The sequence below is a fragment of the Macaca nemestrina genome, chromosome 9 (assembly GCF_043159975.1).
Source record: "Macaca nemestrina isolate mMacNem1 chromosome 9, mMacNem.hap1, whole genome shotgun sequence".
Taxonomy (NCBI): domain Eukaryota; kingdom Metazoa; phylum Chordata; class Mammalia; order Primates; family Cercopithecidae; genus Macaca; species Macaca nemestrina.
In genome coordinates, this window is record NC_092133.1 from 58,030,703 (window position 1) to 58,046,062 (window position 15,360).

The window sequence follows — 15,360 nt, forward strand, 5'->3', positions numbered from 1 at the left end:
TGCACTGCTCACTTGTCTCTTTTTTTTTTTTTTTGCTGAGTATTTTTTTGCGAAGCGAACAAATGCATTAATATTTATATGTTTATATAATCGATAACCCACTTTTCCCTTCCATGTAAATAGGCATCAAAAGATAATTTAACAGATTAGTTCTCGAAAACATGGCAGTGAGGAAGCGTAATTTAACTATCAAACAAATCTACATGTCTAATAACAGCAAATCTGCTAAGGAGCATTAGAAAGAGGAGCAGCGCCCCGGAATCTCTGCAGGAAATGTTCTTTATATTAGACATATACAAGCAGGTCCTGTCAGATGCACAGCGGAGCTCGCTAGCCCTCTTCTCCTCCAAAAATCTCATCAGACGATATCCCCAGACAGGGGCGGTTAGAGAGAGAGGAATCACATCTCCACACAGTTTTAGGGTGCTTTTTATTTTTACAAATCTTTCTATGTGTTTTTCGCCTTGATCCATCCTCTTCCCGCCGAGATCGTACGGCGCCTTTCTCTCGATTATGAATTTGATCAATCCATATTTGGAAGAAAACCCATACAGTTTTTTCAGGAGCTGAAAATTGAGTCGTTATAGAAATATTAGGACATATTTTCAATCATTTCGGTGCCCAAAGGGAGGCAAGAGCTCAGTTTTATATTGAGACATTACGCCGGCTGAAGGCAGAGAATGCGTTTCCCTGCCAGGACCTGATGCAATCCATTCAAGCCAACAAGTTTGGAGAGAATGTTGAGTTCAATCAATTCAGAACGTCGAGATGGAGCCCAACTCACTCCAGGTATTTCGCTCTCCTCCGCTCCTCCGATCCCGGCACCCCCCGGCACCCCCCAACCCCCTAGCTCACCCACACCTCTGCACCCACCCACACCCCCCACAAACTTTTCACCAAACTTTTACCCTCTGCATCCCCCAAAATCATTTTTATTGTTTAAAAAAATCCCTGCACTGATCATACATACATAATGTAATTTTACCGCCTCAGATGGGGAGGTGGGAGAAGTGGCGGTGGGGGGCCCTGAGTTTTTTTTTTTTTTTTTTTTTTTTAGGGAGGCAAAAAATTTGTGGGCGCTATTATTTTTCCACCCAGCGTTATATCTGTTGGGTCGTCTGTATTAAGAGAGTGGATGTGTGTGTAAATGTGTCTGGGAATAGATGTTTGTGCTCTGATGGCTACATTATTTATTTGGTGTTTTTTTCCCCCCCTGCAGTGGGTCGGCTCACCGTGTGGCTTGCACGGACCTTACATTTTCTACAAGGCTTTTCAATTCCACCTTGAAGGCAAACCAAGAATTTTGTCCCTTGGCGACTTTTTCTTTGTAAGATGTACGCCAAAGGATCCGATTTGCATAGCGGAGCTCCAGCTGTTGTGGGAAGAGAGGACCAGCCGGCAACTTTTATCCAGCTCTAAACTTTATTTCCTCCCAGAAGACACTCCCCAGGGCAGAAATAGCGACCATGGCGAGGTGGTAAACCTGTCTGTCCCTCTCTTCTTTCTTTATTATTTTTCCCCCTAGTAATGCTTATTACAGGGCAAGCTTGAAAATACTGTATTCACTTCTGCAGGCGAGCAGGATCGACTCCTTTTTTAAAGGGGTAGCGCCACTAGCTGGGGCTCGAGTATTTTGCCATTGTCAGAGTTTGGCTGTCAGCTTTACAAAGAGGATCCAACTGCTGATTTTAGTCAAGATCAAATAACTTGTTCGAGAAGGGTTTTGTTCAAGGATGTGTGTGTGTGTGCGCGCGTGTGTGTGTGTGTGTTCATTTGCTCTCCTGCTATTGCCTCTTGAACATCACATCCTTTTTATATTTTTTGCCTTTTGAAAATTTACCTTCGTGTCTGGCTTCGTCGTGTCTGGGTGGATTTCTTTCGGTGGGTTTCGATATTGTTCTCTCTCTTTTTTTTAAGTAAGTATTTGATATGTTTAAGAGGGCGGAAATTACGAAATGGAGGCAGAATGAGATCAAAAGCTATTGAGTTGGCAAAGACGTGTTGAATAAAGTGATAAATGACAGGTACTGGAATAATACATTCAAATAACTTGCAGATCTGCCCGGGCGGATTTCAAAGCGGTGGTGTAACAGGCACAAACACGTTAAGCATTAACAACTATCTCTCGCCCACTCCCCCTCCCCCCGGACAAGCCATTTGATGTTCTAGTTTGCAATTACTCCACGCATAGTGGACGTCTTCCTGCGCGATCTTTGGGGGTGTGTGGGACAGGGGCGGGGGAGGGGAGGGCAGAGAGGTGTGTGCTCGCCCACTGGCCCTGCGGGTCCAGCGTTCTCCGTGCCCAGACGGCGCTCCCGGGGAGGGCGGGGAGGGACAGAGCCTCCCCGGCACGTTTCTGGGCGGCCGCGGGGGCGCTCGCCGCGCTCCTGGGAGGACGCCGGAGGTGAGCCCGCTGTCACTGGGCGCCGGGGCGGCCGCCTCCCTTCGGCTCTGTCATTTCATGTGTGACCGCAGTTCTGCGGGCTCCCCTCGTCAGCTGACCGACCTCAGCGCCGTGGTACCTACCGGGGGGAACTATTTTGGGGAGTCTGTGCCCACGGCGCAGCGGGGAGGGAGGGCGCACGGCCGCCTGGCGAGGCTTTGTGTTGCCAAAGCGAGAGCAGGGTAATCAAACAGACTTTTGAGAGCAGCTAGTGCTGTGCCAGGCTCTCGAGCTTTCGAGGTAGGTGTAAGGATCTAAGGATCTTTTTGTTAAATGAATGGTTTCCCGTTTAACTCATCCCGGGGCTCGGAGCTGCCAGTCCTTCCAGAATTCCTTGGTCTGGTGGAGTTGATAGTACTTTTGGCATTGCCAGTTCACTCCCTCTCCCCAGGATCGAATTACTCGTCAGTGGTCTTTGCCGGTTAATTACTGGAGTTCGTCGAAACGTTCGCCCTCGAATCTGCCTTTTCGGAAATAAGCCCCTCCCACCTCCCCGCTCACCTCCCCCCTCCAACCTCCCTGGCCAGCTTTGGTTTTTAAATGTTCATATTTCCCGACGTCCGCCTGCAATTTTAAAAAGGTGTTGTTTGGAAATACTGTGAAAAATCCTGCAACCTACCAACAGGTTGAGCTCTTTACCCCTCCCAAGGTCTGGCTCGGCCCCCTCCTCCGACCCAACTTTCCTGCGCAGCTGTCTTCCTCCCCCTCCCCCTCCTGATTTCTTATTATTTGCTTTTCAAATTTATTACTTCAACATGGCCTGTGATCTGGAAAAGGGAAGGATTAAATATCCAGAAAAGAACTTGTGCCTAATAGACTTCTGACTAAGTCCAGGAGGAAATTATTCAGTGTTTTATGGGATATTTTGTGGTCACTCTTTTTTTGGGGGGAGGGATTGAAATTGGGATATTTTTTAAAGACCCTGAGTTGACCCCACTTGGTCCAGTTTTAATTTTTGTTGGTGTAATTAAATGGTGAATTCTGATTTAAGAATAAAGGCTGTGTTTGCCAAATGTTGCTGGAAGTGTTGACAGTGAATAGATATATTTTTAAATACATGATTTCTTTTTAATTGTTCATTATGGGGAATTGAAAGGGAACCATTGTAATGATCTCTGCATTTCGTCACTGCTATATGAGCCATACCTGAGAAAATTAATCTTGCCATTTAAAAGTAAACTCTGGGGGTTTGCAGAGGGAGATGGCTCTATTTATAATCCTCAGCTGCATATACATCGCCTAATATTATGCATGATTTGTTTTTTAATGCTAACACGGCTGGTAATTAGCTGTATGATTATACTTGTATATTTCATTAGGACTTTGGCTGATGTCATTGTGAATTATTCAGCCATATTAAAACAATTTTCAATTGAGATAATGACACGCCTCAAAATTATGCAAATGCAGGCTGCATTGTGCAAAATAATTATGACAAATGTAAAGCAGGTAGAAAGTTTCCCAATGCAGATCGGTTTTCCACCCTGGTGATGTCATTTCCCCCCTGGCCTAAGTTAGTCATTCATTAGCAGACTAGCAGCAGCAGTCTCCTCTGGAGGAGAGCCTTACAGAAACCAGCATTTACTGCTGGCACCTAGAGGGGGCAACAGGGCCCTCTCATTAAGAAATTTGCTTTGTTTTCACTTACTCCATTAACTTGTTTATATACATTTAAATGATTTTTATTATTGATTTTAAATAGTTTTGAATGATGCAGTTGCCATTTGCAATATGTAACTGAAAGAGAAAGGTTTCTTGGTGATATGCACTGTTACTTGGAGAAAATGTTCAGCACATTTAATCAGCCAGTACAGTTTATTTTAAGTAACCAAATGGAGGTTAATAATTTCTTGATTGAGCTGACATCAGCATCCATTTCGAAAGGACAGCCAGGACTCAGTATGCTTTTTTTGGTTTAAGAGAATCATTCTGCCTTTTTATGATTTCTTGAAATGTAAAGACGTCAGTTCTAAAAGCAGAAAAATGATCATTGTGCAAGATTAGAAATAGCGTCCCTGTGTGGTTTGCTGTGATTTGCAGAGGGTTTTGTTTTTTTTTTTGAATATTTTCTCATGATTTTTGTAATGATTGTGGGAGGCTTGATAAGGCAGGACTTTGTACACCCATTTTACAGATGAGGACATAGACTTGGAAAGGTTATGTGGTTCGTCAAAGGTCCCCAGGCTAGAACCCAGGCTTTCTTGAAATTCAGGGTTATCTTTTCTCCCCAGTGAAACCTACCCTTGAAAGCAGAGCTTGAACGCATCATATTATATTCTAGAAGTGTGTACTAATGTGGACAGTCCCTCAGACATTTTAGAATTGTAACTAGTTAATCAGGTTTGCCAAAGGTCACCAGATGTCTAGGTAGCAAAACTATCCCTATCCTATAAAGTTAAGCTAATTCTAATCAGTGGTATATAATGATAGCAGTTATATTTTAATAGTTATTAATGATCATTAACAATTTACTATTCATTTTAATGATAATGGTGATGATTTATGTGCTTATATACACCAATGCCTTCATATATAATATTTCCAGTGTTGGCAACTGGTGTTGAGGAAAAGCATTCAAGAAAGTCACATTTTGATTCTGCAGCTTGCTATTTGCTTAATCTTGAACAACTGTTAAGTACTTGGAGCCTCAGTTTCTTCAGCTGCAAAATGGGAACAAAGTAGGGATGACTATAGATTGTTGGTGAAGATGAAGAGGATTTATAGGCAAAAGAGCTTTATATACTGTAAAGTGCTTAAATAAATAGAAAAGAATTATGATTATAGTGACCTTTGTTCTAGATATTCTTAACTTTATAAACAATAAAAAAATAACTTTTGTGTCTATGTGGAGGTTCTTGGACCTAAAAATGATACCATCTTAAATTACCATGAAAATGAATAGCAGGGCCATGTGCAAGGAGTTAAGTGTCTTTAGTAATTACTTACAATTGCCACATTCAGCCAGTAGCTCTTCAGAGGAGGAAAATGGCAAAGTAGGCGGGTAATTGGTTCTGTTACTGGATAACTTCTGATTACATTCATTTTCCAATTGCCAAGTGCTTAATCTACTGGCAGTATACCCTCTTAAAATGGGTGGATATGCAAGCGTGGATTTCAGCCTGACCAGCCATCGCTGGGATTTTACGAGAAGGTTTGCTGGTCACCTCAACTGTGCATGTGGATGGCTAAGCTAATGATGTCCAGGAGTCAAGATCAGACATACCTGGATGTTACAGATTCTAGCATGCATTCAGGATTTCTAAAAGTGATTTGGTTATCACCAGCCTCACTGCTGAATTAAAAAATGCTAACAATCCATGTTCTGGGGCCCCTATTGAAATCTACTTAAATAGAATATCTAGAGTTGGGTCCAGGAGTCTGAATTTTAAATATTTAAACAGTCTCAGTCTAGCTGTGTGATCTCGAGCAAGTTCTAAACTCTCTGTGCCTCCGTTTTCTCATCTGTAAAGTGGAAATACAGTCCTTATTTCCTAGGATTATTTTAAGGATTAAATAAGTTAATATATGTAAAATGCATATACACAAAGTTGACACATAGTAGATATTTCAGTAATGGTTGACTGTTGTTATTATCATTAATATTAGCGTTATACTCACTGAGGTTTGAAACCACTACCATGGAGCTTACTGAAGAAAGGTTTTCTGTGTGAGAGAATGGCACCTAGGTTAGTTTGCTAGGACACATGGGCTTCCAAGTCCTACCAAACCAGGCTGTCTTTCATCTCTATGTTGGCTTTAGCTGTGTCGCCAAAATAAAAACTGTCTTAAGGATTTACATTTTACTGCAGAAGTAAGCTGTCAACTGGATCAGCAGGTTTTTTTTTTTTTTTTTTTTTTTTTTTTTCCAAAAGATTACCTGATTTGATCATATCTGGAGTTAGGCAGACACATTCTGGAATCTAGAAGGTGCTGGATTGGTCGTGCTCTTCTTTTTGGATAGCTCCTCAGTCTTGGTCTATAACCATAAGGTAATTTTTTAGAGATTTCTGAGACCTCTTAAATGACCACACTGGCCTTTGACAATTGCTTTAACTTTTTTAAGCCTCAGTTTCTTCCTCTGTAAAATAGATTTAATGATCTCAACTGTGCTGGGAATCAGAGATAATAATGAAAAGGGTCTGGAATCTAGCATAGTACCTATACATGAGAGTTCAATGAATAATGGTTGCACTTATAATAGTTATTACTTATTTTTAGTAATCATCTTAAGCTAAGAAAAGGAATTATCTTTACTTTCTACCAAGCAGGTCTTTTAGAGCAAAGATAAGATGTAAAGAATTGCATGGAGAGAAATTACTGGACTGTGACAAGGGTCACCCAAATAAGGCCTGAAGGCCAAATCTGGCCCACTGTCTGTTTTTGTGAATAAAGTTTTATTGGAATGTGGCCATGCTAATTTGTTTAAGGCTGCTCTCAGGCTCCAACAGCAGAGTTGAGTTCTTTTGACAGTTACCAGATCGCTGCTAAAGTGGAAATATTTGCTATCTGGGTTTCTACAGAAAAACTTTGCTGACCCCTGGCCTATGCAGTTGATCTGCCAGAAGGTAGATGATGTGTACCTGTTTTTCTTTCTTACTTGAGTTTTGGCCAGGAACCAGTAATATCAGAAATATAAGAAATTTAAGTACTATAAGAAATTGTACATTAATATTATATCATTAACGTTTACGTATCCAATCCAATTTCACCATTGATTCTAGGACATTAAAATTTGAGAATGAGTGAAATAATATTAAGTTATATTTTGTATGGTTAAGATCGAAACTTTAGCCAATATTAGTATTGTCTATCTTGAGTTAATAAAAAACTACTCCTGAAGTTCTATGTGCTCAGTACTCTGGTAGGTGAAGAGATGGATGCAAAATGGTTTGTGATGTGACCCGTTTTCTGAATAAATTTATCAATCTTGATAAGGAGATGAGATCAACATGTCTAAAAATGTAAAAGCAGTATGACACACAACACGTCAGTAAATTGTGCTTATAATACATGTAATAGGCATCCAAAGGAAGGCTCCCAACCATCATGTTTTTTGGGAAAAGAATTCATTAAATTTCTCAGATGTTGACTGAAGACCTACTGTGTGCTGGCACTTGGATACAAGAGATTAAGAAGAATGGTTTCGGCAGGGTGCGGTGGCTCACGCCTGTAATCCCAGCACTTTGGGAGGCCAAGGCGGGCGGATCACGAGGTCAGGAGATGAGACAATCCTGGCTAACACGATGAAACCCCGTCTCTACTAAAAATACAAAAAAAAAATTAGCCAGCTGTGGTGGCGGGCGCCTGTAGTCCCAGCTACTCAGGAGGCTGAGGCAGGAGAATGGAGTGAACCGGCGAGGCGGAGCTTGCAGTGAGCCGAGATCGTGCCATCGCACTCCAGCCTGGGTGACAGAGCAAGACTCCGTCTCAAAAAAAAAAAAAAAAAAAAAAAGAGAATGGCCTCTGCTCTCAAGGAGTTGCCAGACTGCCTTTATAGACAGACAGTAATCACAGAAAAGCCATCAGACTCTTTCCATCTGGGTTCCTTAGTTTGAGTTGAGATGAACTGAGATCATTATTTGTTTGTAGCATTTCTTAATCTTTCTGGAAATTAGAAAATACTGTCTTCATCTTTGAATTATCACTCCCTGGACACATATTTGTAGAGCACCTGTTATGTGCCAGATCCTATTCTAGGCCCTGGGGATACAACATGAACAAGACAGACAAAAATCACTGCTCCCAGGGAGCGTATAGTCCAGCGGTTGGTTGTAACCTCTTGTGCACTTTATAGTTATCTGTGTTCTTTTCCTTTACCTTGTTGCCTGACCCCATGCTCCCCCCACCATAGTGCTGTTCTCAGGAGCAGGCAGTTGTGCCTTACTCACCTATGGGTGCTCTGCAATATTTAGTGCTATTCAGTGAGTATTTTTTGAGTGACTGAACCACATAATTAAAATGCCTTCTTGCACACAGGCTACCTTTTTAAAGCTTTATCCAGTTTCTTTCTGGCAGATGACCAGTGACCAGTCATCCACATGTGGGCCAGATCGAGGACCCCATCTCACACTTCTTCTTTCTCTTCCAAAGTCTGTAGTCATTTCGCACTGTAGAATGTGAAACTGTGGGAAGTGGTTTTTTCATAGGGGCACCCACCAAAGAAATAAGCAAATATTTGAATGATTAGGCTGGAGACAGCATCTCTGTTTCGTTGGGTAATTTTCCAGTCTCAGCAGTCAACCCATAAAAAGTCACGGCTTTGTGGTGGCAACCTATGAAAAGACTAGACTTCAGGGAAGAAGATTCACTCCTCACCTGGTGTTGGTTGGCAGTTCATACGAGCCAGCATATTCTGCAGGCTGATGGTCTTAACTAGGCCACGTGTTTGATAGTGCCTCAAAATTGTAAGCAATTAAAACCTCTCTTGACAATTAGACTGTCAGGCACATACTAAGGCAGTGTTATTTTTATGAAATACAGGAGTCCATACATGTAAATACTTCATTATTAATTATTAATAAAGCATGCCATTGTTCATAGTGGCATCTAGTGATATATGACTCAAGCTCATTTATCAAAGTCTAGTTTTAACCAATATCCAGAATATAATTGCTTGAATCAAATGCGTTCACTTGTCATTTTTTATAGCCAGTGTAGTTGGATATTTGCCATCTTCTACTCAGAATAATATTGTAGCGAGTGACTACCCGTTGCCTTGGCTTTTAAGGAAATTTAAAACAAATTTATCGATTGTTGGCTTAAGGATTCATTTGCCTCTCAGAGATGTGGTCATGGATTCCCTTATTTCTTGAAGAATCTACACTCGCACAAATCCAAGAATGGATTTTTCTGGCCACACTGTGTTCCTCACTGACTTGCTGGAGATGAGAACCTTGGCCTTAGCCCTCCAGCGTACATCCCTCGTGCCCTGGACTGTGAGCATCAGTATCGACAACACATTTCAAACACGCAGATGATGATGATTATTGAAAGGGTGCTTTAGAATCATGCTAATAGCATCAATCTCTCGCACACACTTGGGTAAATTAATTCTGCTTTTAAAATCAGATGCACTGTTAGCAGCGTTAAAGATGGATATTTGACATTTATCACGCAGACTAGGATGGGTGGTTTAATTACGCGAATTTTCTGTAGGATCTTTGTGGCTGTATAAATAGACACACAGTGGCGTGTGTCCTTGGCATATGACCATCAAGTTCACAGTCACATCTCCATTCCTGTGCCCCAGTAAGAACCCCCAGGCGGCAGAGGCCAAATGTTGCTAGTCAATCTAGAGACCCCATAAACATCTTTTCCCCCACCTTTCTTTTCTCATGACTCCAAGCACACCCGGCCTATGAAACACCCCTTCCACCCCATAGTTGAGTTCCAAGCCTGATCAGTGGCACTAAACATTAAACTCTTGTCTTTGAGAATAATGGGCTTTGCTTTCTATACCCTCAAGCATGTTGAGCTACTGTGCAAGCTGGAAAATAAAAATGTTCTAATTGTGTCTTTTAAATAAGCATAGGAGTGAATTAATTAGACCATATTTTGTCTTTAGTTGCTTAGTTACACAATAGTATTCCTGAGCACGAGTAAGATAAATTGGCTCTTTTTGTGCTGCTTGTCCCTTAATCATAATTACTGTATTGCTTAGGAGAGTAAAGCTTACATAGATTTTGAATTTTTTATTAATAGTCAAAAATATGCATATGATATATAAAGTATATGCTGTTCAACCTGTTTTATATGTGGGAAGAAGTTTTATTGTGGTGGTAACATTTGCATTAGTTGCTCAAAGATGTAGTTCTGGGAAATACATAATTGAAATGTTTTTGAATTGCTTTTTCTGGCCTTTTCAATCTTATTCAAAATAATAGTGCCTCCAGTCCTGGAGCAGTCATTCTCATTTGATTTAACATCTTTCTTTGCACTGCATGCGCGGCACCCAGTTTTAACCCTGCAGAGCCTAGATGAAGTTCTGTGATTCATAGGCTATACATTGTGCCTTACGTTTTTTGGCTCATGCTCTCAGGGCTTGGGGGGCAGGGGGCAGAAGGGTGCCTTTGTCTTGCCATCATTATTCCAACGCCCTTTGCCCTTGGCTCACTTCCATGCTCCTTAAGGAAGGTTCTAGGGTTAGAGAGTGTAAGAGTTTGTTTTAGCATGAGCTGGACAACTATCTGTGCTTGCCTTCTGGGTTCTTACAAAATGTGATGTTGCTACTGAAGCTTGGGCTTCTAACCCACTACCCCAACCCTCCACCAAGGAGGGCAGCCGGAGTTCGACGGCTTGATAGAGTTATTGAAAAATGAGAGAGTCTGGATTATGACCCAGGATACTTGCTTGGTAAATGTATGTGAAAATTGACTCCATTGTTCTATTGTATTTGAAAAGCAAGTAAATTATTTACAGATATTTGCTAATTAAAGCATGTGTTGTTTCACAAGCACAAAGGAACACAGTATAACTGGAGACAAAGAACTAAGTGCAAATAATTTAAACTCACTAATACTGTGTATTCTTCTTAAGGCAGGAATATTAATGTGTATATATAGGGTATTGGTCAAAAGGTACAAACTGTTAGTTATGAGATATCGTATATATATGTGTTCATCTTGTATCTAGAGATCTAATGTATAGTATAGTGACTATAGTTAATAATACTGTATTGTATACTTGAAAATTGGTAACAGAGTAGATCTTAAGTGTTGTTACCACATCAAAAAAGGATAACTATGTGAGGTGATGAATGTTAACAACTTGACTGTGGTCATCCTCATGATATATCTGTATATCAAATCATCACATTGTATACCTTAAATATATACAACCATCATATTGTATACTTTAATGTATACTATTTTTGTTAGTCAGTTATACTTCAATAAAGCTGGAGAAAAAATATGTATATATGCATATATATAATTATGTATGTATATATATGCATGTTTATATACACACACACACACACACAGATAACTTGTCCTGTTATCTCTGTATACATTACACATATATATACATATGGTTTTTTTAACCCTTCCAAGGGAAGGCTCACATGCTACAGGGATAACAAGTCAAGTTACCCTCGAGTTGCTTGTCACTAGGCTTGCCCTAAGCTCTCTAATGGAAGATGAGATGGAAACGTTTTGACAGAATACTGTTTTCCGTTTGGTTCAATTTTTGCTTGCCATTATCTAGTTTGAGCTCAGCTCAGAGTATCACCAGAAAGAAGGCAAATTAGCTAGATACAGTATCAGAGAATAAAAATGTACTCACCCATTCCCTTGTCCTCAGACTTTCCTGAATGTGATAGGCTCAGGTTTACTTGTTTTTATTCTGTGACTATGCAACTTTGGCAGTGTTCTGGTTGGAAATTTGCATTGTGGAAAAGACGCTGGTGATACAAGGCAAAGGGCAGACCAGTGAAGGTCAGATGCAGGAAAGGTCATTGATAATGTTCTCAGAGACCTTTTCCTGGCTGCAACTTTGGTGTATCCATTGGTAAAACTGGTCCCTCTGGCTCTGCTATCTGCCAACATGTTTGGTTTTAGGCATGGCTAGCTTAAAGTCCCTTGGTATTGTTGATAACGATGGTCAAGAAGATTCGCCATGGTTATTTAGGAGAAACGCTCATGTCTAATTTGCTATGGACATTTTGGTAGATTCACAGGATAACAGGTTAAAAGAGGTTGAGGAGAACAAATCCAGCCCTCTTTATTTAATAGATGCAGAACCTGAAGCCCAGAAAAATCTTGGACATGTCCTCAGAGCTAGCGAGTGACAGAAGTGGAACTAGGATTCAGTGTTCTCAGGTACCACAGTCTGGTCTGCTGTTTTGGGGAAGGGGCTGCTCTCTTGAGGTCATGCCCTGAGGAAAGTAGGCAAGTGCTTTCCATGGCTGTGTTCTTGGTAGGCCATTCCAGTGCCCTGTCTTATGCCAGTGCATGGTGCCATGGGGGATATCACTTTTATAAAACAACTCATGGAGAATATGCACTTTACTGGAATGGCAGGATACTTTGTTTTGTTTGTTTGTTTGTTTGTTTTTGGATGGAGTTTCACTCTTTTCACCCAGGCTGGAGTGCATTGGTGCAATCTCAGCTCACCGCAACCTCCGCCTCCCGGGTTCAAGCGGTTCTCCTACCTCAGCCTCCCGAGTAGCTGGGATTACGGGCATGCACCACCCATGCCTGGCTAATTTTGTACTTCTAATAGAGATGGGGTTTCTCCATGTTGGTGAGGCTGGTCTTGAACTCCCGACCTCAGGTGATCTGTCAGCCTCAGCCTCCCAAAGTGCTGAGATTATAGGTGTGAACCACTGCGCCCGGTCCTGGAATGGCAGGATACTTAACAGAGATTTAGTGATTACACAGAAGTCAGGATTGATACTCAGGATCCCAGACCAGACATCGCCTTCATTTCCATAATTTTTCCTGAAGCCGGGAGGGCCCTCTAATGGGATGCTATTTATATTGGCTGAAGAAAAGCTTCGCTAAAAGGTGGCAATGTTGGTAATAAATGGAACTGGTACTTCTGCCAACATCTGATACTCATGGATGGTTTCATCATTTAGAAGTGTGTATCTACTATGTGCCTACTATATATCAGTTTTCCGTTCTGGGGATATAGTAGTGAGCAGTGAGTGACTAGTACACAAAGATTTCTGTTCTCAGAGAGCATATTTTCTCTCCTATAGTAAGAAGGAAGAAGCAACTTGATTAATTTGTCCCAAATGGAGGGAAAACCATCTCCATACATTGTAGTCTTAAAACTGAATTCATGCTTCCCTTAGAGTGCTTTCTCTTCTCTGTGTATTCACAGCCTAGAGAAAATGCCCTACCTTTCCCTTTCCTGAAACCATCCGCAAAATGTTCACCCACAGTGTTTTCAATGAAGTCAAAGTCACGATATTTTCCATTAATTCAGTGACCACTTATGTATCAGGCATTGCAAAAACGTTAACATATAAATTAAATATAAATAAAATATCTCATTTAATTCTCATAGCTAGTCTATAATGTCAGTAGTATTTTGACATTTCCATACTTTGTGGATGATGCAGCTGAGGCCACAGAGGTGTTAAAGGAACTTGCCCAAGGTCACACATAGGTGAGACTCAAGAGTCAGGATTGAAACCCATATTCTCCCGATGCTGCCAAGACCAGTGGGCGAGCTTTGTTTCTCGTTATAACTTTAGAACATATTGAGAACTCTCAACATTAGCATTGGGACTTTCACTATATACTGATGTATTCTTTAATTGAGTCTTCGTGAAAGCTTCTTTCCTGCTCTTTAGGGACCTGCACAGTTGACTGATACCCAGATAACAGTAATACCCTACACACGGGTAATACACTTTCAAAGGGCGCTTTAGACTCCACATAGCGCCTTTCTCACATTTCACGAGAGAGAAATCTCAGGCTCAGTACCTCCAGCGTGCCTTTGTGTGCAGCCCAGCACTGGGCACTGGAGAGAGAGAGGTGGAAAACCAGGCAGATCCTGCCCCCACGGAGCTTACCATCAGGTGGGGACCACACGCATAGTATATAAACTTATCACAAACAAAGGGGTGATTTTGTGATGTGGTCAAGGGGATGAAGGGAAAATATAAGTACCTCTGTCAGGGGTACATGATTTTGTCAGAAAGGTCTTGGGAGGCATTTTAGAAGAAATAACATTTGAGGGGAAGTCTAAAGGGATCTGGGGGCGAAGATTGGGAAGTTTCTAGGCAAGGTGTAGGGTGAGCAAAACCTCCCTGCAGAATGGTTTCTGGGCTGGGCTTGGCCTTGGTGAATTCAATAGCCAGGTTAGAGATACCCACTGATGCCCACTGGAGACACCTATTGGTCTAGGTATCATCTAGACACCTGGGGTGCATATTTAGAGCTAATGTACATCATTTGGCTGTGGAGATGGTTGAAAACAGGGCAAGCTAAGGCAAACTAAGGCCCATAGGCCAATTCTGATCTACTACCTGTCTTGTTCGTTTGTTGTTTGTTTGAGACAGAGTCTCGCTCTGTCGCCAAGGCTGGAGTGCAATGGCACGATCTCGGCTCACCGCAACCTCCGCCTCCCAGGTTCAAGTGATTCTCCTGCCTCAGCCTCTGGAGTAGCTGGGATTACAGGTGCCCGCCACCACGCCTGGCTAATTTTTGTATTTTTAGTAGAGATGGGATTTCACCATGTTGGTCAGGCTGGTCTTGAACTCCTGACCTCAAGCAATCCACCCACCTCGGCCTCCCAAAGTGCTGGGATTACAGGCGTGAGCCACTGTGCCCAGCCTTGTTTGTTTGTTTTTGAGATAGGGTCTCACTCTGTCACCCAGGCTGGAGTGCAATGGCGTGATCTTGCCTCACTGCAACCTCTGTTGCCCAGGTTCGAGTGATTCTTGTGCCTCAGCCTCGTGAGTAGCTGGGATTGCAGGCAGGTGCCACCCCACCCAACTAATTTTTGTATTTTTTTAGTAGAGATGGGGTTTTGCCATGTTGGCCAGGCTGGACTACCTGTTTTTGTAAATAAAGTTTTATTAGCACAGAGCCATGCCCACTTGTTTACAAATGGTCTCCAGTAGCTTTCGCACTATAGTCGCAGAGTTGGGTAGTTGCAGCAGAGACTATATACCACACAGAGCTTAAAACATTTACTATCTGGCCCTTATAAAAAATGCCAACCCCTCATTTAAAATAATATTAATAAAAGTAATAGTAAAACTAGGTCCTGACAGATTAATATGTGACATTTCATTTACTCTTCTAACAGTAATACTGTGAGGTAGATTCTAATGTCATCTCCATTTTGCGGGAGGGTAATCTGAAAGGTTAGGTAACTTGTCCGGGTTTCCAAATTCACTCATCTGATAAATGACAGAGACTGAATGGGAACTCAAGCTGTCTTGATTCCAAAATGCAGGT

At 41.7% G+C, this 15,360-nt stretch overlaps 1 protein-coding gene across 5 annotated transcripts in view; it reads left to right on the forward strand.

Moving 5' to 3' along the window:
* Nucleotides 1–479: 479 nt before the first annotated feature.
* LOC105466168 (AT-rich interaction domain 5B) overlaps nucleotides 480–15,360 on the forward strand; it is a 192,639-nt gene continuing 177,758 nt past the window's right edge. Inside the window, exons 1-2 of one of the 5 annotated variants that reach the window (XM_011715152.2) lie at nucleotides 480–789; nucleotides 1,220–1,474. In XM_011715152.2, the coding sequence (XP_011713454.2) occupies nucleotides 769–789; nucleotides 1,220–1,474 (276 nt within the window). In that variant the 5' untranslated portion in view covers nucleotides 480–768. Of the gene's footprint in view, nucleotides 790–1,219; nucleotides 1,475–2,410; nucleotides 2,519–2,554; nucleotides 2,684–15,360 lie in introns of those variants that run through there. The other 4 variants (XM_011715151.2, XM_071069609.1, XM_011715153.3 and 1 more) reach the window with 4 other exon arrangements.